This window comes from Microcaecilia unicolor, chromosome 1, assembly GCF_901765095.1.
Source record: "Microcaecilia unicolor chromosome 1, aMicUni1.1, whole genome shotgun sequence".
NCBI classification, from domain to species: domain Eukaryota; kingdom Metazoa; phylum Chordata; class Amphibia; order Gymnophiona; family Siphonopidae; genus Microcaecilia; species Microcaecilia unicolor.
In genome coordinates this window covers 268,628,295-268,652,459 of record NC_044031.1, presented here as the reverse complement: position 1 = coordinate 268,652,459, position 24,165 = coordinate 268,628,295, and the positions used below count along the sequence as shown (strand labels likewise).

The following is a 24,165-nucleotide window of genomic DNA, read 5'->3' as shown; positions in this document are numbered from 1 at the left end:
TAGGCCACTCCTATTGGGTGTTCAGTCATTAATTTTGCTCCCTGTTGTCCTCTGTTTTCCATGAGTTTGACTTTTTGTGCAGTATTTTATCAGTTTGCAATCTGAGCAGGAATATCTCTATATCTGTTTAAAAAGCATGGAGCATGGCAAGAGCGTGGTGCATGTAGGACTGGATGAGTACAGAACTGCCAAATGGATCCAGATTCCACAACAGGATGGATCTAATCCTGAGTTTACTGCTTTGCATGCTAGGACTTGTAGTTCTGATTTCCCAATTGCACTCCCTATGAAAAGCAAGACTACAAGTCCCTGTATGCAATGAGATAAACCCAGGACTGGATCAATCCTGTTGGGCGACTATTGATCCAACTAGCAATCCTAGATGAACATGAAAGGCAAATGAATGAAAACAGAAAAGTTGATACATCTGGGAGTAGTCAGGGGGCGTAAATGATGCAAGGAGAGCACATGAAGCAAAAAGAGCAAGGCTTTCAGAGCTGAGAAAGGAAGTCATCAAAAAATCTATAGCACAAGCTCCCTGGAGGATAGTGATAATGAGCAAGTGGGGACCAGCAAAAGTGAATACGTGCAGCATATCTCACTGAGGAGAAGTACCTACTGATCCAGCATATTATGCTGTCACAAATTGTATATGGCAAGGAAACCAGCAGGACAGATAAAAAAAGTAAGGGAGCAAACAGCTGCAGAGGCCAGCTATGAATAGCTTGCTGTTGAGCCTAAGATACAGAATTTTGTTCTACAGGGAAGGGTGCAGAGGAAATAACCAATAAGATCAGAGCATGAACTTTGGGCTGAAGCTCGAACCTGACAGGATTCTCAGTGACTGGAGGAAATGGGTTAAATCAAGGGATGATCTATGAAACCAGAAATTACAAGTCCTGCCAGGAAGTTACTGCTAACTTGAATTATACAATACAAATGCTTTAAATGTAAACATGTACACATAACTTGAGGGCATAACAGTGGATTCCATGGACAATGAGCTGCATACCATGGAAAGCAAAAAGCATCCAAGTTGCTACAACTCAGCCAGCCAGCCACTCTGATACTCAATTGGATGGACTCCAGCACAACATTTATACCACATCAGTACCAACTATAAGTGGCACTGGAGAGCCAAGTGCCTGAAGCAGGGCCCAATGTGGAGAGCTTTCCAGTAGAGCCATTGACCTATCTTTAGCAGTTTGCCCACCAAGAGGATGTCAATACCATTATGTTGGATAAATTGCAGGGCCTACACCAAGAAATGCACCCCAGCTGGCTAGAGCAGAGGACACATAAGTTGGAGGAGAAGATGCATAGGCAGAAAATGGGCCTGGAGAGGAGAAGGCATAGATAGACGTTCATCAATAAGCTTATCACCCTGAACAGTACTATAAGATCAGTCATGCCTTACCACCCTCCACAATGTGTGCATCCTCTCCTCCCTTCACCCATTTCCACTGATGCTTTGTCCAGTAAGTTGCGGCTATCATTTCTTATAATCCTTTTCTAAACATGTTGATACCATCCCTCCGTTTGATGATCTGTGATAGTTTTTTGTTGTCTTTTCTCCACAAGCCACCACTATGCTGTTGTCACCTTCCTCTCCAGGACCAACCATTAGCAAAGTTAAACTGTACATCTGTAATGTAAATAAAAGTGAATATAGACCATACCCGCATAACTGAAGGGTTCCAGCACTGACCTGGACATTCAGTGCCAGTGCCCAGATATGATCCAGCACTGAATATCTGGGTCTAAATTAGCCAGTGACAACAGTCTTTATAAATATGCTGACTGCTGCCAGCTCAATGTTGACCTCTGTAATTTTTTTTTATGGGCAATGCCATTTTAGATAGATATCATCACGGAAGTAAAAACAGATAGAAAATGTCACATATTTTGCAAAGTGTAGGGCTGAATATGTAGGTTCCATCTAAACTTCACATATTCTTATCCCTGGGAAAAAAAATATTTAGGTGAGGTGGAAAACTTGTACACAAAGTTGCAAGCAAGGTACATAGGGAGGACAATTTTAGTAACCTATACATTTAAAATATAGATAAAGACTCTTATATGGAAGGTTAACCCCTTGTGGGACTACTGCTAGAGCTCATGTGTGGAATTTGCTGTGCCAGAGCTGGACAGAGAAGGTGCAGAGAGGGACCACACCAGGCTACCTTTTGGGTAAGTTCTGAGGGTGGGTGGGAGATCCAGGGCTGCCCAGCAAAGGGATGGAGGAGGAGTTGGCACAACTGCTCTGGTGTGAGGGACAAGGAATGACTCCAGAGAGAAGCGCTGTTGTAGGAGGGGGATATGTCATTGAGGGAACGGAAATCGGGAGTGGTTCAGGTTCTTCGGGGGGGGGGGGGGCTTGCTTTCAGGGTTGGTCTGGTTAATCAGGGAGGGGCATGCAATACCCATTCAGCCCATCTAGCACTTCATTAAACAGTAGTTATGCCTAGATGCATCTGCTGTGCACACTCTGTCACAAAAAGATAGACAAAGCAAGAAGGCTGATATTCAATGTGATTTAACCAGATATTGCCTTTGCCAGTTAAATTGCCTGTTCGGGGCTACCTAGTCATTTTCAGCAGCATTTAACTGGTTACTGTAGCTGGAAATAGCCAGTTAGCTCCAAAACTCAAAATCAGCTATTCTGGGGGCAGAGTCAACACTTGGCCGGTTAAGTGCTGGCCCTCAGACAAAATGGGCCAGAGTACCTAAAGTACAAGCCGACCAAATTTTGGTTTCAGTTTCAGATTCGGCACTGAAACCAGCCTGAAATCTAGGTTTGGGGATTTTCGACTGAAATAGAAACTCTCCCCCCCCCCCCCCCCCCACACACACACACACCCTAATCACTCTCTGAACCACCCAACCACTCATAGGGGTGGCAAGCCTTTTCTTGGGGTGGGGGTGTTTGCCATCCTGTGCCACCCTGTAGCAACACCTATGCTCACACCCCCACCTCTTCAGCATTTCTCTGCTTCCCTCCTCCTCCCCCGTAGTCTCAAGAAACGTCCTCCTTCCTTCCCCTACCTATAAGGCATTTCTTTTCTTTCCCAGGGTGGTGATGCTACAATCAGCATAGCATAACAGAACAGGCAACATGGCCAGCCGGCCTTGGGCCTTAAGCATCTACACATGCTTAAGGCCTGTTGGTTCCCACCCATCTGAACTTCCTGTTTCGAAAGGAGTAGAAGCCAGCAAGCCTTGAGCTTGTGTAGATGCTTAAGGCCCCATGCCGGTAGGCCACATTGTTTCTGCAGTTGTGCTGATTATAGCGTCACCTCCCCCAGGGAAGGAGGTGAGGAAAGAAACACAAGGGAAGGAGAAAAGGAAACTTGTTTTCTTTTTTTTGGGGGGGGGGGGGGGGAGCCATAGCACCTGTGGCTTCCCTGTTCCCATGCCTATGATATAATTTGCTTTCAATTTAGCCAGCCATTTATTTCTCTTAATGCCTTTGTCTTACCAATCCTATATGTCTGAACTGCACTTACCTCCTCTCCCCCCACCCTCTTGGCTGCCTATTATGATATTTCATTGTATTGTACTGAGCATCATCTGTTATTTGAATGCTCTAATGTGTGCCTATTAAGGTTGTCCATTTGTATTGTGGTTACATTGTATCATATCTATGTTATATGAACATTCTTCCATGCTGCCTGTCATGGTGTCTCATTTGTATTCTGCTGACATCTATCATATTTCTCTTATATGAATGTTCTACTGTGCACCAGCATTTTAGTAACTATCTATTACTGAGCACAGTTTTATGCCAATATTAAACAGTGTTTTTACAGCACTTTCCTAAATAGGCCTCATAGGGTTTAAGCTGAAAAGATCACTCCCTTTCAAGGGTGTACAGAACTTTTAAGTGGAACCGTAACACTTTTACAGAGGACTTTAACAAAACCAAAACAATTATAGCTATGTTAAAATTATAATTCAGTAATTCTCTTCATTCTTGGCACTCTTTTAAAGCTTAGTAAAGGCTTTGCCCATGACATTAATTATTTTTCATTATAGACATGCTTAGAACTTATTCTCCTGCTTCAATGTGGTTTTTATTAAAGGCGATGAATATTACTGATTAAACAAAATTTCTAGTGTCCTATATAAAAAAAAATAGCAAACTTCTCTGTGGATATAAACCTATAGCATTCATAAGAAGAAGAATAGTAATTTCAGAGGTAGGCAACCCACAGTCATTGAAGAAAAATCTATTTTTATAAATAACTGAATGACGTAGGCATTTTCAATTTATCAGGAGAGTGACATTTGAAAGTCAATATAATTTCTAAAAGAAAATTGTATTTTTTCAAAACATACTGTACAATAAGTAATGGCAAATGCAAGCTGTAATAACAGTCTAAATTACAGGGCTTTGACAATTATATAGACATTGACTCACTGCATAGGAAAACATAGATAGCAGCAAACTGATTACTAAAAGTGAATATTAGGCAATTCTGGTGCTGATCTACCAAGCAAGGCGGTTAAGTTTGATAACAAGATATGAGGCTTGAAGTTTATAGCAGTTAATATTCTTGCAGAACTTGAGAATCAAATTTGGGCCAATGCAAAGAAATACAGTGATGGTCCTATGCATCTTACTTCATCAGAAAATCATTATTATAGAATATTAAAGGGGAAAGTTACTAAGCTGTGGTAAAATATGGCATTTTATCGCAACTTAGTTTACCGTGGGAGTCACAAACCAGTGATAATGCAGTATCGCAAGTTAGTGACTCCTGCAGTAGAGGTATAATGTAATTTGCAGTCAACCTTGCAAGCTGCAAGATATTTTCAGTCACTCTAGGCCCCTCACTCCCTATAGTCACAGAAGGGCCAAGTACTTAAGCCCTGTCCTACCCCCCCAAGACCCCCCATCCCCCTTTAGGTCCCCGGTTCTTCTTTTGGTATTCATTGGTGATCCAGAGATGGAAGGACAAAAGCAATCCCCAGTCACTTCTGACCCTGCTGGCTCCTGATTTTAAAATGGTGCTGCACCCCTAGCAGTAGTTTCATGGTACTACTGCTTACAGTCAAGTTGCCATATGATCCACTTATCAGGGATCGGTGCTGGGGCCGATTCTGTTCAATATATTTGTGAGTGACATTGCAGAAGGGTTAGAAGGTAAAGTTTGCCTTTTTGCGGATGATACTAAGATTTGTAACAGAGTGGACACCCGGGAGGGAGTAGAAAACATGAAAAAGGATCTGCGAAAGCTAGAAGATTGGTCTAAGGCTTGGCAATTAAAATTCAATGCGAAGAAATGCAAAGTGATGCACTTAGGGAGTAGAAATCCACGGGAGACATATGTGTTAGGTGGTGAGAGTCTGATAGGTACCGACAGGGAGAGGGATCTTGGGGTGATAGTATCTGAGGATCTGAAGGCGATGAAACAGTGTGACAAGGCGGTGACCGTAAGTAGAAGGTTGCTAGGCTGTATAGAGAGGGGAGTGACCAGCAGAAGAAGAGAGGTGTTAATGCCCCTGTACAAATCGTTGGTGAGGCCCACCTGGAGTATTGTGTTCAGTTTTGGAGGCCGTATCTTGCTAAGGATGTAAAAAGAATTGAAGCGGTGCAAAGAAAAGCTACAAGGATGGTATGGGATTTGCATTACAAGACGTATGAGGAGATACTTGCTGACCTGAACATGTATACCCTGGAGGAAAGGAGAAACAGGGGTGATATGATACAGATGTTCAAATATTTGAAAGGTATTAATCTGCAAACGAACCTTTTCCGGAGATCGGAAGGCAGCAGAACTAGAGGGCATGAAATGAGATTGAAGGGGGGCAGACTGAAAAAAATGTCAGGAAGTATTTTTTCACGGAGAGAGTGGTGGATACTTGGAATGCCCTTCCGCGGGAGGTGGTGGAGAGGAAAACGGTAACAGAATTCAAACATGCGTGGGATAAACATAAAGGAATCCTGTTCAGAAGAAATGGATCCTCAGGAGCTTAGCCGAGATTGGGTGGCAGAGCTGGTGGTGGAAGGTGGGGCTAGCAGTTGGGAGGCGGGGATAGTGCTGGCCAGACTTATACGGTCTGTGCCAGTGGCGGTGGTGGGAGGCGGGCTGGTGGTTGGGAGGCGGGGATAGTGCTGGCAGAGTTGTACGGTCTGTGCCCTGAAAATGACAGTTACAAATCAAGGTAAGATATACAGAAAAACTAGCACATATGAGTTTGTCTTGTTGGGCAGACTGGATGGACCGTGCAGGTCTTTTCTGCCGTCATCTACTATGTTACTATCCAGCTTATAATCGAAAGTGATTGCCGGCCATTTCCCGACACAAATCGGGAGATAGCCGCGATCTCGGAAAGCGGCGAAATCGGTATAATCGAAAGCTGCGTTTTTGACAGCATCGCCGCTTTCCCGTCGCCTCGCCGGCGAAAGTTCAAAGGGGCGTGTTGCCGGCTAAGCGAAGGCGGGCATGGGCGTGGCTACCAGATGGACGGCTTTTGCCGATAATGGAAAAAAACCCGGTGATAAGCATTATTCACCGGATTTACTTGGTCCTTTTATTTCACGACCAAGCCTCAAAAGGTGCCCCAACTGACCAGATGACCACCGAAGGGAATGGGGGATGACCTCCCCATACTCCCCAGTGGTCACCAACCCCCTCCCACACTAAAAAAATAAAATTAAAAACCTTTTTTGCCAGCCTGTATGCCAGCCTCAAATGCTGTACCCACCTCCATGACAGCAGAATTGTTTCAATCCTCCAACAGCCTTTCCCTGGTTGTAATGTGGCTCTCGGGTGAGTGTGACACCTTTTTTGTTAGGTGCACTGCAGAGTCACATCAGCAATGTATTGTGGTGGGGTGTAGGGTACTGGGCTGTACTCCCATGGTGCTTTTTCCCCTGCTAACTGGGTCAGAGTGTGCCCTGTTTTACTTCCGTTAGTCCATGAGGTAGTGGCCATGTTTGTAAGCCAGTTTTAGATCCCTTTCATGTGTTAGCCACGTTAGTTCTTACCTTGAATGTGGCTGAAAGAGGGCATTGTACACTATTCTGCCAGCTCTGACCTACTGCTAATCTCAGTACCAGAAGACTCTTTGCCAGTGGGGCACAACCTCTGATCTGCAGTTAACTGTGAGTAAACCTGCTTATTCAAATAAAGGACTTTTTCAAAGAGATTAGTGTTCAGGGTGTCAACTGGTGTGGCAAGCTTATACAGCAGCAAGTCCTGTCCCTGGAGCACTTTTAGTGGGTACCGCAGTGCACTTAAGGCAGGCGGACCCAGACCCACCCCCCCCCCCCTACCTGTAACACTTGTGCTGGTAATGGGAGCCCTCCAAAACCCACTGTACCCACATGTCTAGGGTGCCCAGTTGGTGTCCTGGCATGTCAGGGGGACCAGTGCGCTACAAATGCTGGTTCCTCCCACGACCAAATGGCTTGGATTTCGCCGGGTTGGAGATCGCCGGTATTTTTTTCCATTATCGCTGAAAAACAAACCCGGCCATCTCAAACCCGGTGAAATCCACGCCATTTGGCCGGGCTAAACCGTATTATCGAGAAAAAAAATGGCCGGCCATCTTTTTCGATAATACGGTTCCGGCCAACTGTAGCACCGCCACCACAATAGATCGCCGGCGACCTATTTGGGCGGGGACGTTTGATTATGCCCCTCCACATTACTATATTATTATTATTATGAAGAAGAAGAAGATGGGAGTAATTTTAAAAAGGCTTTCACGGGATATAGACAAAAGAAGGACATAGCATGCATATAGGAAGGGTAATACAAGAATTTATAAAGAAGGATAATGTGCATGTTCAAGAGCAGTATAAAAGGGGCATTTTATGGATAAGTCATAGACATGCACTATATATTTTATAAGGCCAGAACATAGAAGCATCATCGAATATGCACACACACTTTTAAACCTGTTATAAAAGATGCAGAGGATAGGACTGACTTGTCCTGTGCAACTTGATGATTGGATTAGTGTTGGTTCTGGAGAATTGCTTGCAAGTTTTGCTTGTCCATCTTTCTACTTTTTTTGTCTTCTCAGTATTCTTCCCCTGCTCTTTCCTTGGGTACTGTTTTTGTTCCTCTACTCTGGCCAGTGCACCTCTTTCTATTTAATGTCTGCTTGCATGCTGTTTGCCTGTTTTCTCTGTATCTACCTTTTGTTCAGGACCAGTACAAGAGCATCAGTGCCCTAGGTGAACTTAACCTGGATTGCTTTTGAATTTCCAAGCCTTTATTTTCAGTTTTTGGAGAATGGAATATGTCATCTTTGTTCAGTACAGGAAGAAATGCATTTCTATTTCTCTTTCTTCAGTGTTCCACTGCTCATGCAATCTGGCTTTCGCATGCTTTCCATTTCATTTTTTGTCTGCCTCTTTAGGTTTAGGTTTGATAAGAAGACCATTTTTTAATTATGTCATGAATTATTGAGTGAGCTGAAGCCTTCTATGAGGAAAGAACCCTCAATGACAGTGCACCTGAATGTCACCACAGCTATATTCCTTTTGGCCACTGGAAGTTTTCAGACTATATTGGTACCTGGAGCAGACGTGGAGGGGCATAATCGAACGCGAACGCCTATCTCCATGGGCGTCTATGTCCGAAAACGGGTACGTGAAGAGGCGGGACAGACCGTATTTTTGAAAAAATGGACGTTTTTCAGCTGGGCTTTTGTTTTTTTTTAGCGATAATGGAAACTAAAAACGCCCAGCTCAAAAACGTCATAATCCGAGCCATTTGGTCGTGGGAGGGGCCCCATAATACACTCGCCCCCTGACATGCCAGGACACCAACTGGGCACCCTAGATGTCAGTGCGGTGGACTTCAGACAATGCTCCCACATGCATAGCTCCCTTAGCACGGGTGCTGAGCACCCAACCCCCCTCCCCCAAAACTCACTACCCACAAATGTACAACACTACCATAGCTCTTAGGGGTGAAGGGGGCACCTACATGTGGGTACAGTGGGTTTTGGAGGCCTCCCATTTACCAGCACAAGTGTACAGGTAGGGGGGGATGGGCCTGGGTCCACCTGGCTGAAGTGCACTGCGGTACCCACTAAAAGTGCTCCAGGGACCTGCATACACGCAGGCCTCTAGGACTTGTTGCTGCTATATAACATTGGCACACCAGTTGACACCTGAAGACTAATGTCTCCGAAAACGTCCTTTATTGGAATAAGCACTCTTACTCACAGTTAACTACAGATCAGAGGTTGTGCCCCACTTGCAACGAGTCTCCCTGGTACTGAGATTAGCAGTAGGTCAGAGCTGGCAGAATGCTGTACAATGCCCTCTTTCAGCCACATTCAAGGTAAGAACTAAGTTCTCTAACGTGGCTAACACGTGAAAGGGATCTAAAACTGGCTTACAAAAATGGCCACTACCTCATGGACTACCGGAAACAAAACAGGGCACACTCTGACCCAGCAGAGGGAAAAGCACCATGGGAGTAGAGCCTACCAACTACCAACATCATGAGTATGTGGCACAAGCTAGTGGAATCACGGAGCCCACTACCCTACACCCACCACAATGCATTGCTGATGTGACTCTGCAGTGCCCTTAACAGAAAAGGTGTCACACTCACCCGAGAGCCACATCAGAACCAGGGAAAGGCTGTCAGAGGATAGAACACATTCTGCTGTCATGGAGGTGGGTACTGCATTTGAGGCTGGCATACAGGCTGGAAAAAAAGTTTGTAAAGTGGGGTTTTTTTGGTGGGAGGGGGTTAGTGACCACTGGGGGAGTCCGGGGAGGTCATCCCCGATTCCCTCCAGTGGTCATCTGGTCAGTTGGGGCACTTTTTTGAGACTTGTTCGTGAAAAAAAAAGGGTCCAAAAAAAGTGACCCAAAATCGCGGCAAAAACATCTTTTTTTTCGATTATCAACTAAAGACGCCCATCACTCCTCGGCTGATAACCACACCCAGTCCCGCCTTCACCACGCCTCCAACACGCCCCCATCAACTTTATCCATTTCTGCGATGGATTGCAGTTGGAAACGCCCAAAATCGGCTTTCGATTATACCGATTTGGGCGCCCACGGGAGAAAGACGCCCATGCTCTGACACAGATAGGTCATTCTATAAAGGGACATCGATTTGCTTGTTAAGTAATTAAATTGCATGTGTAAATCCAGAATATGACCGGATTTGCACATGCAATTTCAGTCACACTATATAGAATCTGGGGGTTGGTACCTAATAGTAGGCACCAAGTTATAGAATGAGGGCTAACTCCCATGGTCACTGCTAAACCAGAATATTCAATTCCGGGCCATTTCTGGTGACCGGCAATAAATATCTGGTTTATTTTTGGCCAGTTAGAAGATAACCAGCTATGTTGATATTCAAATTTAGCCGGTTATCTTCTAACCAGCCAAAGATATCCCACAAATTCAAGGGGCCAAATACAGTTGCTAAAGTTGGGCTGAAAATCAGCAGATATCAAGTTATATTGGCTGATATAGCTGGCTATCTCCACTGAATATTGACAGATAGCAAGTTATGAGGCATTTAACCAGCCAGGTGCCGATCCTGCCTGGTTAAATACTTTGAATATCGAGAGATGAGTGTTTATAAAGGAATTGGTCTATGGCACTCACCAGGATCTGGAAACCCCTATCTTTTTGTAAAAAAAAGAAATAGCACTATACTCTGCCTGGACTCCTCCGGGAGGAGTCCAGGCAGAGTATAGTGCTACCAGTGTTGCCAGATGGGGAAATTTTTTCCAGTCCAAAAGTAGCCCAAAAATAGCCCAATATTAATAAGGTCAATATGAATATTAATAATGTAACCATCATAACCATCATCAGAATAATCATAATCATCATAAGCATAATCATCATCAGAAGCAAAATCATAATCAGCATCATAAGTATAATCAGCATAATAATAATCATAATTAGCACAATCAGCACCATCAGCAGCATAATTATAATCAGCACCATAATCAGCATAATCATCCTTCTACCCACCCAACAGCAACAGCAAGCAAGCATCTTTTTTACAGGTTGAGACTGTGCTGCATTTCCCCTTTTCCCTTCTTCCCTCCATGTATGTCCTCCTTAGACATATTTTTTCCCCCCCGGAGCCCGCACCAGATATTCTCTCCCCCCCCCCACCCCCCACCAGCACCAGACATCTAATCGTTTTAAGGCTAGATTTTGTTTGCCAAACCTATGCTGACTCATTTCCCCTCCACCAAATTTGTTCCTCCTTGATTTGAAACAAGAAGCTAAGAAATGATTTAGTCTGGTCTTATAACCCATCAAGCTATGCATCACCATTTGGAAAGCATAAATGCCATTCAGCTCCAACTCTTCTACTGCTGCTTTCCATTAGCCATCATTATTCCCAGGACACATCTATATTCAATCTCTCTTTATAAACAGTAGTAATAAACAATATTAAGTGCATTTTTATAATATACCACTGCATTTCACAAAACCAAAGGAGCAAGATCCAACAAACCATCTTTCTCTTTTGATCTAGGCACAGGAAAAAAAAAGATTTTATATGCTCCTGGGTTTCAACCTAAATCATGTTTAATGTGGGATATAAATGTCATAAATAAGTAAATATATAGAAAGAAACTCTGAATGTTGAGCACCTGATTCTCATAACATGATGTCTGTTTTAGTGGCCCTTTACCAGGAGATAAAAAATCTCTTCAGAAATATGTGTGCTAGGGTGTCCCTATAACCAAGCCCTCCAATGACACATTGTTTACGATTTATAACAAATTATTACTCTACCTATGAAAAGTTATTCCGTTATTACACTTCCTCTGTATATATCCGTATGCCACACAAGCTGGCATGTTTGAAAATATAAGCGAGATTAAATAAAAATGCTGCCAACAATAAAGAACGACAACGTGGATGCAGCAGCTCATAGGTTTGCTTGATTTGTTTTGAGTGTACTTGGATGATGGCTGAGCAAATGGGAAACAGATGGACCACATTGGCCTCAACATTTTGACCTCATCCTGTCTTCTGTTTTATCCAACTTCCTTGATCCAGCCCTGTGTGCCCTGCCATCCCTCCCCAAACATACCTCAGTACTTCCTGGTGATCTAGTGGGGCAGGAAAGATCTCCACTGTTTCCTGCCCGCTGATCTGCTGCTGGCTCCTGCTTTTTCTTTAAAATGGCTGCCAAGACTTCAAGTGGCAGCCTCAGGAGACTTCTATGGAACTCTTGTGAGGCCACCAATTGAGTCTCTCCTCCTCTCCACTGCAGACCTCCACAGCAGCCATTTTAAAGAAAAGGCGGGAGCGAGCAGCAGATCATCAAGCAGGAAAGAAGGGGATCTTTCCTGCCCCACTAAACCACCAGGAAGTACTGAGGTATGTTTGGCGAGGGCACCCAGGGATGGAGGGGAGGGGACTTGGGGAGACGTTACTCCGAATCGCTCGCCAACCCAAGTCCGATGCCACTGTACCATGGGATCTTCCATTCTCCATCCCCACGATGATGCTTCATCGGGCTCTTCTCCATCCGCTGCGGCTCCAGCTCCGGCTTCCTTCCCCCTCCTCCCGTCCTGACTCACTGTGCTGCCTCCTCCTCTCTGGTGGCGGGTCACGGGTCCTCCTCCTGATGATCTGCTCTCTGACTCAGAGAACAGATTAGGAGAGGACCCGCCACCACACAACACCAACTGTGACTATCTCCAACAGGTCAGAGTGGAGAAGCGTGCCGCTGCCCACTTGCAGGAATTTAAAAAGGGCTGGGAGCCTGTCTCCCTCAGCCTCCTATTGGTCCAATTAGACTAACAGAAGTGCAATAAGGCAGAATGTAGAAAACCGCCCAAACTGTGGCTGTGAAAAACTTCCCAATTACTCGTGACTGAAGGCGGGTCACAGTAAACCATCCAATTGCATGGTTTTACCGCGGAACTGGCAACTTTGTTCCTCCCCTGCATGAACACAGCTACTACTATTGGCTATTTCGAAAAACTCTGGGAGCTCAGCCTAGAACAGCCAGAAGGGAAAAGAGAGGGTTTGAGGGTGAGCAAACTGAAGAGAACAGAGTTAGCTTCAGTAACTCACAAAGAACTGAGAAATCACAAGAGGGGGCATACAATGCAGCTAAGAGGAAACAGGCTTAAGAGGAATCTATGAAAGTATTCGTTCACGGAAAGGGTGGTGGAAGCATGGAATGGCCTCCCGGTGGAGGTCGTGGAGACTAGGACTGTGTCAAAATTTAAGAAAGCGTGGGATAGGCACGTGGGATCCCTTAGGAAAAGGAAGATTTAGTGGTTATGGAGGATGGGCGGACTGGATGGGCCATTTGGCCTTTATCTGCCGTCATGTTTCTATGCTTCTATCCCAATGCTACTTTCTCTTGTTATTTGTGCACAGTTTGGGTAAGCATAAAAATTTTGATTATTTTTTTGCACATTCTCACAAAGATTCTGTCTCAAGATATGTAACTACATCTGCATTGACTTAGGAACTTAACCGTGACAGATTTGTTGAGAAGTGTTTGTTAAAATGACTTTCCCAGTTGTCAACCTGTGCTTGCGTTTCCGGTGGCTGGAGGGTGATAATCTCCTGCTGGCTGCAGACTGCAAGCTCTCACAGTCCCCAGTGGGGCTTCATGGTTCACATTCACAGGTTATGAGTTTCTGCTGAGTCTGTTTCAGCCAACAGCATTTACACAATTATGGTGGCAGTATCAGTTTTGACTGAAACTGAAAAAAGCAGTGTCAGTTGGCCTCTAATCAGGCCCTATATATTTAATTTAGGCCTGCTGAGTAGCAGACCTAAACTAAATATATAGCAGAAGGCATCAGTCAATGGTTAATACATATATTTAATACCGATGACTATGAAGGTAATTCTACAGCAGGGAATCTGTTAAATGCGCTGGTTAAAGCACCTATTTCAAGTCTATTTTATAAAGAAAAGTAGGTGCCTTCTTTACTTTGTAGAATACTAGCTAAGTAGTTGAAAAATGAGCCTATAGCTGGTGTAAATGCCCATGCCTTGGTGTGTGCTAGAACACAAGTAAATTATAGCATTCTTGAATTTACATGCGTACCTATGCAGCCCGCTCAAGTTCCACCCAAATGCTGCCCATGCTTACTCCCACCAGCAAAGTACAAGTCATCAAATCACAGTGCCTACTTTTCCACTAGTCAGTACTCTACAAGAGGTTATTTACACATGTATAGGGTCACTTATGCATGTAAATGACTAGACTACCTCCATTTATGTGCCTTCTTACCACCTATAACTAAGCAGCTCCTTATAGAACTGCCCCTATACATACAGCAACAATGAATATTTAAATGCCAGTACCAGTACTTAAATTAAGCCGCTCACTGTTGCCTTGGAAAATTACTCCAACATATTCATTCTTAAAAGTGTATCTTACATACGCTGCATGTGAAAGTCCCTACAAAACACAATCCCACATGACCAGGGGTGTGCTGGTAAAATTTTAACAACAGGCTCTTTCTCCAGACATAGCCAGCTCTGCAGTTGGAAGGGCCAGGGGTGGCCGGGGTGGGGGGGGGGGGAGCAACACTTGCCTCTCCTCCCTCCCTTCGTGCGGGCACGCTAGGCATACCTTTGCTGGCAGCCAATAAATGGACTGCCGCCACTCCCAACGTCTTGCTATGAGCAGCATGCTGAAACTTCTCACACATGCTGGAGAAGTCCCAGCCTGCTGCTCAGAGCTGGAAACAAGGAGTGCGGAGCAGCAGCAGTCTATTTACTTGGCTGGCATGGCTCAGCATCCCCACCAGCAAAGTAAAGAGAATTCAGCAGGGGCCCAAGCCCACATTTTGGGAGCCAGTTGTTAAAGTAGCCATGGAGGGCCCTACTTTAACAACCGGCTCCGAAAATTCTTAAAAACTTAACAACCGGCTCTTGCGAGCCTGTGAGAGCCTGCTCCAGCACACCACTGCATATGACTACCCCTGCCGCCAACAATCCAGCCCTTGTAAGCACCTAGCAGAGGCACATGCAATAAGCATACACTCTACTAGAAGACTAAGATCCTTGTCACCAGCAAATCTTCATCTTTCTCCCTCCAGCAGATTGTCCACTCCACTGGGAAAACTCATGGCAGTAACTCTGACGCTCAGCAGCAATTCCCTTCTACCTCCATCTTGACATGCCTCTTTCCAAGGCTTTTCCAGGCACAAGTTTTATTTACCTCATAGACGCCTCTACCTAAATATATTTCCTCCAGCTCAGACTGTTTGCCCACATAAATCCCATGACATCCTAAGAATAGAAAAATGATTTTTGTACTTCTATGGAGGATTTAGGGAGTTAATTCAACACTTACTCTGAATCCCCAAATGCAAGCAACTTTCAAGAGCTGCTTCTACTATCTGCAACAGCTACGCTGCCTCTCTCCTTACATCGAGAAGGCAAATCTTATCTCAGTTGTGAATGCCATGCTAACATCAAGGCTGGATTACTGTAATGCACTCTACAACGGTCTGACTACAAGGGCCTGCACCAGCTCCATTTGATTCAGAATTCTGCAGCAAGACTAATAGAAGGTTGCAAGCGACGTGACCACATCACACCATTCTTGTAAAAACTTCACTGGCTACCAATACAATACTGGGCTAAATTTAAAACTCTATGTCTGATCATCAAGCCCCTTAAAAGAAATGGCCCCAAGTACCTGAAGAATAGGATGAGCCTCTACACATCTCCAAGGACACTAAGGTCCTCTCAAGGACTATCACTAACCACACCCTCTCCAAAAGACATTACACGATGTGAAACCTGCAAGCGAGCCTTCTACGGACTAGGCCCCATACTCTGGAATCCACTCCCTGAAAGGCTCCGTTTAATACAAGACTATCTCTACTTCAGGAAGCAGGTTAAAGCTTAGCTCTTCAACCAGGCCTTTAATGGAAGAAGTAACTAACTTGATAGTCTCCTCACACACAGAAGGAGTGGCACGGGCTGCACATACTGCAGCAGGACATGTTTTATCTACTCCTATCCTAGCTGAGATCATATTTAACCATCTCTCTGACCTCATGTGCAACTTTCTTTAAATTAGTCACCTTTTTTCCTAACTCCTCTTAACTCTCTTACCTATCTGTATGTTCCATCTTTGTTTATACCTACACTGTCATTGAAATGTTTTATTACATATTGTGTTGACAATGACAATGTAAGTAGTATACTATGCTTTTATGGTTATTTGAATATTTTTACTGCTGTAATTGTCTATTGCTCATGTTTGTTTTATTGTTACTGTACACCACCTTGAGTGAATTCCTTCAAAAAGGTAGTAAATAAATCCTAATAAATAAATAAAAATAAATAAATCCATGATCTAGAATTGACAGCATTACATGGCAAATACCATCAACTGGTATGATTTCATCAGTGGGAAAAGGGCTAGGGTGGAGGCACAAAGTAATTTAACAGTTTTTAAGCCCTGTTTTTATATATAAGTCATAAAATATCAAAAAGGGTAAAATACACGTATCTGTATTTCAGAAAGAGATCATGTCAATAACTTAAATTTGATGTGTACACAGAAGAACAAAAATCCTTGCACACACGAAGGCACACAGGAAACAGCGAAGATAACTCAAGGAGATATCTTGACAATGCTCAGTGTCTAAAGGTTTATTGTAAAACGTAAAACTTTTAGACACTGAGCATTGTCAAGGTATCTCCTTAAGTCATAATCACTGTTTCCTGTGTGCTAATAACTTAAATTTCCCTCCTCAATGGCATTTAATATTTCTGATCCTTAGGATATTCAAGACAACTTATTGAACACAGATTTCACTGATAGATCCAGCAGGGGGTGCAGGTCCCACTGAGGAAGGATCTTGGTCTCCTGCTGCAGAATACTCAAAAAATACAAGATTACAAACCTTGATGGGTTTTATAATACAGTAACTAGATTAATAGGGCAGAAAGGCAGCTAGATTGAAGGCACATATGAAATGCCTTCTTGAGAGTGGGTGTAAATGTACACATGTACTCTATAAAATACAAATGTAAATCACAAAACCGCCCCTGAGCATTCCTACAAGTATGCACTGGCTTATACAGTACATTTAGGCATGATCTAATTTTGTAAAAGCCCACATGTAATTAAGGGGCCCTTTTACAGAGCGGTGGTAAGCCCAATGCGGGTTTACCACACACTAACCCGGAACTACCACTGACCCAATGTGGCAGCCGGTGGTAGGTCCACCTTGAGCATGTGCCATTTCCGGCACGCCAGAAAAAAAAATTATTTTATAGCATGGCGCTAACCCTGTGGTAATTGGGCATCGCCGTGCACCGCCCGGTTACTGTCAGGTTACCGCTGGAGCCTTTACCCGCCACCCTCAATGAGTGGCGGTAAGTGCTCCCCTTGAGCCAGCAATGTTAGAATATTGAATTAACAGTTTTAATTCAAACTGATGATGCTTATTTTGATCTAAGTCTTACTTTAGTTTCTCAGCTTTTTCATCTGCAGCATTTAATTTCCGCAGCCTCATTCTCTCTCGTGGTGTCATTTTCTGCACCTCAGCCAATTCCCGCAGAGTTTGAAGATGGACTTTCTTTTGTCTAAAAATCAAAGTTATATAATTGGTCTTGTTCAGAGAAGACATAGGTTCGTGATATTTTATTGTCTTCAAACTATCCTCAACTTCATCACTATCAGTGTATGGTAGTCTAAAAGGAAGTACACAAAATCTAAACACGCAGAACATAAACCAAATGCAAGTATGAAATTTCTTCCTGCATAAAGATGTGTACAAATTTCACAGTAAAATAAAAGCAAAGTAGAAAAGTGTATGCTGGCCTAGTAGCAAAAATTAGGCACAATCATGCCAGGCATACCACCTTCAAACGGTATGCATCTGATAAAGAAAATATTAAAAACTACATTAATTTGGATCTAGCTCAGGCCTTTTCATTTTAGCTAAAGATGAGTTACATTCAGGTGCAGTAAGTATACATGCATCTGGCAAAAATACAAACAGCGCAGAGAAAACAAAGCTAAAAGGAACGTTTGCTTCATTAAGAGACATGCTTAAACCTGACAATAACTGGGCTCCTCACTTCTGCAGAAAAATATTAAGAGGCCATAAGTACATAAGTATTGCCATACTCAAGCCCAGCATCCTGTTTCCAACAGTGGCCAATCCAGTCACAAATACCTGGCAAGATCCAAAAAAAGTACAAAACATTTTATACTGCTTATCCCAGAAATAGTGGATTTTCCCCAAGTCCATTTAATATGGTCTATAGACTTTTCCTTTAGGAAGCCGTCCACACCTTTTTTACACTCTGCTAAGCTAACCGCCTTTACCACATTCTCTGGCAACGAATTCCAAATTTTCTCCGATTCGTTTTAAATTACTACAATGTAGCTTCATCGCATACCCCCTAGTCCTAGTATTTTTGGAAAGCGTAAACAGACGCTTCACATCTACCCGTTCCACTCCACTCATCATTTTATAGACCTCTATCATATCTCCCCTCAGCCGCCTTTTCTCCAAGCTGAAGAGCCCTAGTCATTTTAGCCTTTCCTCATAGGGAAGTTGTCCCATCCCCTTTATCATTTTCATCACCCTTCTCTGCACCTTTTCTAATTCCACTATATCTTTTTTGAGATGTGGTGACCAGAATTGAACACTGTATTCGAGATGCGGTCGGACCATGGAGCAATACAAAGGCATTATAACATCCTCATTTTTGTTTTCCATTCCTTTCCTAATAATTCACAACATTCTATTTGCTTTCTTAGCCAAACACTGAGCAGAAGCTTTCAACATATCATCACCGACGACACCTAGATCCCTTTCTTGGTCTGTGACTCCTAACGTGGAACCTTGCATAACGTAGCTATAATTCGGGTTCCTCTTTCCCACATGCATCACTTTGTACTTGCTCACATTAAACATCATCTGCCATTTAGACGCCCAGTCTCCCAGTCTCGTAAGGTCCTCTTGTAATGTTTCACAATCCTCTCACGATTTAATGACTTTGAATAACTTTGTGTCATCAGCAAATTTAATTACCTCACTAGTTACTCCCATCTCTAGGTCATTTATAAATATGTTAAAAAGCAGCGGTCCCCAGCACAGACCCCTGAGGAACCCCACTAACTACCCTTTTCCATTGAGAATACTGACCATTTAACCCTACTCTCTGTTTCTATCTTTTAAACAGTTTTTAATCCACAATAGAACATACCTCCTATCCCATGACTCCCCAATTTCCTCTGGAGTCTTTCATGAGGTACTTTGTCAAACGCCTTCTGAAAATCCAGATACACAATATCAACCAGCTCACCTTTATCCACGTGTTTGTTCACCCCTTCAAAGAAATGTACTAGATTGGTGAGGCAAGATTTCCCTTCACTAAATCCATGTTGGCTTTGTCTCATTAATCCATGCTTTTGAATATGCTCTGTAATTTTGTTCTTAATAATAGTCTCTATCATTTTTCCCGGCACCGACGTCAGACTCATCGGTCTATAATTTCCCGGATCTCCTCTGGAACCTTTTTTAAAAATTGGCGTTACATTGGCCACCCTCCAATCTTCCGGTACCACGCTCGATTTTAAAGATAAATTACATATTACTAACAATAGCTCCACAAGCTCATTTTTCAGTTCTATCAGTACTCTGGGATGAATACCATCCGGTCCAGGAGATTTGCTACTCTTCAGTTTGTAGAACTGCCCCATTACATCCTCCAGGTTACAGAGAATTCATTAAGTTTCTCCGACTCGTCAGCTTCGAATACCAGTTCTGGCACTGGTATCCCACCCAAATCTTCCTCGGTGAAGACCGAAGCAAAGAATTCCACTATGGCTTTGTCTTCCCTGATCACCCCTTTTACTCATCGGTCATCTAGCGGTCCAACCGATTCTTTTGCCGGCTTCCATCTTTTAATAACCTAAAAAAATTTCTACTATGTGTTTTTGCCTCCAACGCAATCTTTTTTTCGAAGTCCCTCTTATCCTTCCTTATCAGCGCTTTGCATTTGACTTGACATCCCTTATGCTGTTTCTTATTACTTTCAGTCGGTTCCTTCCATTTTCTGAAGGATTTTCTTTTAGCTCTAATAGCTTCCTTCACCTCACTTTTTAACCACGCCGGTTGTTGTTTGGTCTTCCATCCTCCTTTTTTAATATGCTTTTTCAACAGCATCCACACCTGATGTAAATTTTTGACCCTCGCAGCTGCTCCTCTAAGTTTTTTTTCCACTGTTCTTCTCATTTTATCATAGTCTCCTTTTTTAAACGTTAAACGCTAACGTATTTGATTTCCTATGTATACTTACTTCAAAGCTAATATCAAATCCAATCATATTATGGTCACTGTTATCAAACGGCCCCAGCACCATTACCTCCCGCACCAGATCATGCACTCCACTAAGGACTAGGTCTAGAATTTTTCCTTTTCTCGTCGGCTCCTGTACCAGCTGCTCCATAAAGCTGTCCTTGATTTCATCAAGGAATTTTACTTCCCTAGCGTGCCCCAATGTTACATATCGGGGTAATTGAAATCACCCATTATTATTGTGTTGCCCAGTTTGTTTGCGTCCCTAATTTCCTTTAACATTTCTGCATCCGTCTCTTCATCCTGGCCAGGCAGACAGTAGTACACTCCTAACCCTATCCTTTTCCCCTTTACACATGGAATTTCAATCCACAGTGATTCCAAAAAGTGTTTTGATTCCTGCAGAATTTTCAAGGCTCTCGTTAATATATAATGCTATCCCTCCACCAATTCAATCCACCCTATCACTATGAAATAATTTGTACCCCGGTATGACAGTGTCCCACTGGCTATCCTCCTTCCACCAGGTCTCAGAGATGCCTATTATATCTAACTCTCCCATCTTATTTCTTAGGCTCCTGGCATTCGCATATAGATATTTCAAACTATGTTTGTTGTTCCTATTACATCATGCTTACTACTTGACAGTATTAATTTGCAATCTTTTGTCTGATTTTTATTTTTATTAAGGACACCTGATCTACTATGGTCTCTTTTGCAACCTATCAGGGTATCCTATCTTCCCTGTTTTGATGATATCTTTGAAAGATACTTTATCACAAACCATCCACTTTTGAAGGCGACTGTCGCCTTCCCCCCATTTCTAGTTTAATAGCTGTTCTATCTTCTTTTTAAATGCCAATGCCAGCAGCCTGGTCCCACCCTGGTTAAGGTGGAGCCCATCCTTTCAGAATAGGCTCCCCCTTCCCCCAGACTGTTGCCCAGTTCCTAACAATCTAAAACCCTCCTCCCTGCACCATTGTCTCATCCACGCATTGAGACTTCAGAGCTCTGCCTGTCTCTTGGGCCCTGGCATGGAACGGGTAGCATTTCAGAAAATGCTACCCTAGAAGATTTGGATTTGAGCTTTCTACCTAAGAGCCTAAATTTGGCTTCCAGAACCTCTCTCCCACATTTTCCTATCTCATTGGTACCCACATATACCAAGACAGCCAACTCCTCCCCAGCACTACCTAAAATCCTATCTAGGTGACGCCTGAGGTCCGCCATCTTCGCACCAGGCAGCCAAGTCACCAGGCGATCCTCTCGTCCACCAGCCATCCAGCTATCCATATGCCTAATGATCGAATCACCAACTACAACAGCTGTCCTAACCCTTCCCTCCCGGGCATAACTTGGAGACATATCCTCGGTGCGAGAGGATAGTGCATCCTCTGGTGGGCAGGTCCTGGCTACAGGAGTACTTCCACCAGGGTGGAAAAGACTATGGAGATTAGTCGATAAAATTTGCTTTTTATATTTTTATTTTGCCTATCACTAACCTACAATTCTTCCTTTAAACCCAATCTTTAAGTTCCCAAAGCACAAAGCAAAATAGTGTTCACTTACCAGAGAAATGTCCTCTTTTCTCAGAACGTCTCAGAAAGAAAGTTCAGTAGGACCTTTTCTCTTTATATAGTTTTGAATCAAGGGGGCCTTTTTTAAACAGGCTCTTTGAAGCTGACTCAGCAACCTATGCAAGTATTCTACTTCCCCACACCTTAACCAGCAGCCAAGGTACAGAAAATAGCTGCCTGTTTAGAACAAGAGTTTTTGGCTGTTTAGTTTCTACCTCTAGAAAAGGTTTCAGTTTAAAACTATGGGAAAAGGGTTTGTACGTAATGGCAACTAGTTAATAATGCTTGCTTTTCTCTCTCTCTCTCTCTTTTATTCCCCCTTGATACTAAACTAGATCCTGCAGTGCCTGCTAGATTCTATCTGTTAATGCTGTGGTACAAAGTTTTTAAAACTAAGTGGATAAAGACTATGGAGATTAGTTGATAAAATTTGCTTTTTATATTTTATTTTGCCTATCACTAACCTACAAGTCCTCCTTTAAACCCCAAACTTTAAGTTCCCAAAGCACAAAATATCTATATTCTCAGACCTATTGGTGGTGACCCTGCAATTAGGAGAGAGTTAAAGTCAGTGACCAACAAGCTACGTGAGAAGGGCCTGAGATATTGTTGACTGTATTCATTTGGCATCACTTTACTATGTAAGGTAAGGTACATTCCATGAGGTCCTAAGAGGCAGCAGTCCAAAAGGTGAGGAGGCAGTAATAGGAACCTATGAGGTGCCATCAACATCAGTAGTAAAGTTCAAACAGTTGCGTGAACCAGCGATATGGCAAAGAATGATGCGGAAAGGTTCCAGATTACAATGGACAGGAATGGAAGAGGAGGAAACCTCCACAAAGCAGAGAACACAGAGGCACAGGCAGAACTGAGGGAAACAGTACAATAGAGCTGTGGTAGGATGATTATGAACTAAGTCTTGATGATGAATTGCATGTATGCTTGTGGGGGTGAGCTTTTGGAAAATAGATGGGTACAAGCTTTGTATGTGTTTTGGGGTGAGGGGAATGAATGTGGAATGCAGGAGGAGAAGGGGAAAGATAGAGGTGTATGGGGAAGGCACAATGGAAGAGCAAGAGAAGGCTGTAAGCTGGGGGAGGGGGGTGGTTGAAGGGCTTGAATGGACCAGACAGAACAGTGAGTCATGGTACTCAAAGGGAGGGTAGGTGGATGTGAGTAAGAAGAGGCTGGGATGAAGAGAGAGGGTGAGGGGGTGGGTGGGTGGGGTGGAAATAATAATTAGGCATTAGGATGGTAATGTGAGGAAATGAGTGACTTACATAATGTATTTGAGTTGAAAGTCATGTCGCTGAAAGTGAAGGGGTTAAATGTAGGTCATAAGACTATTATTGAAAGAGGTACAAAAGTACACAGTGACAGCATTCTTATCCACTTCTCTTCAGTGGCTCGGCTGCGTGATCAAATCTTTCCAAGAGTCGACTGACTTCCTTTCAGTCCCTTAAGTATCCTGGGGTTTGCTTTGCCCGGCAAAGTGTACCGACTTTTGCTCACTGGCAAGTGTACCTCCCTTCCTCCAAAATCATGACGCTACAGTCGCAGATTGGTTGCTTGCTGGATCTTCCCTGTCCCAGGGTCTGGGATTACATGCAAGTTCTGGGCTCTATGGCAATGACTCTGAAAATGGTGCCCTGGGCCTGGGCTCATATAAGGCCTCTCTAGTCTGCTCCTCTCTCTCTCTCTCTCTCTCTCTCTCTCTCTCTCTCTCTGGTTTCCGATTTTCTCAGTCATATGAAATCCGCTTCCCCCTGGACTCACCTAGCAAGGAGATGCTGCAGACTTCCAACCTTCGGGAGGGCAGGTGTTGATGACACCAAACTGGATGGTTTGTAATGATGAATGACAGCCTTTGAGCTGGGACGCCCACTGTCTCAACCTCTCAGCCAAGGGAAGAGGTCATCATTGGAGGCATCCTAGTCTATCAACCAGCTGGAACTGAGAGCTCCAACGCTGCTTCATCACTAGTCAGGAGGGCAGGGGTGGGGAAATTGTGAGGAGGAATAGGGTAAGAGGTGAAGGGTGGAATTTAGTGCATCCACACAGGATAGGAATGTGGGGGGCTCATTCAAGAAACAATAGTAAGTCAGTTGAGGCGCCTTGAAGGTTAATGGGCAATGAGGTCCCATTTTATGTTAAGCTGGATGGGGGAATGGAGATGGAAGGTAGAAGGGGAGTAGATATGTTAATAACTATGTTCCTAAGCCACCAGTTCTCCAAAATGAAGACTGTCACGTACTGATGAAATCTTACAGGTAAAACTGTATGAAATAAAATGTAGAACACACTATAACAC

At 43.6% G+C, this 24,165-nt stretch overlaps 1 protein-coding gene across 1 annotated transcript in view; it reads right to left on the bottom strand.

Annotated features, from left to right (window-relative positions):
* Positions 1-24,165, bottom strand: part of NEK11 (NIMA related kinase 11) — a 489,228-nt gene that overhangs the window by 260,436 nt on the left and 204,627 nt on the right. Inside the window, 1 exon segment of the mRNA XM_030206452.1 lies at positions 17,429-17,548. Coding sequence (XP_030062312.1) covers positions 17,429-17,548 — 120 coding nt within the window.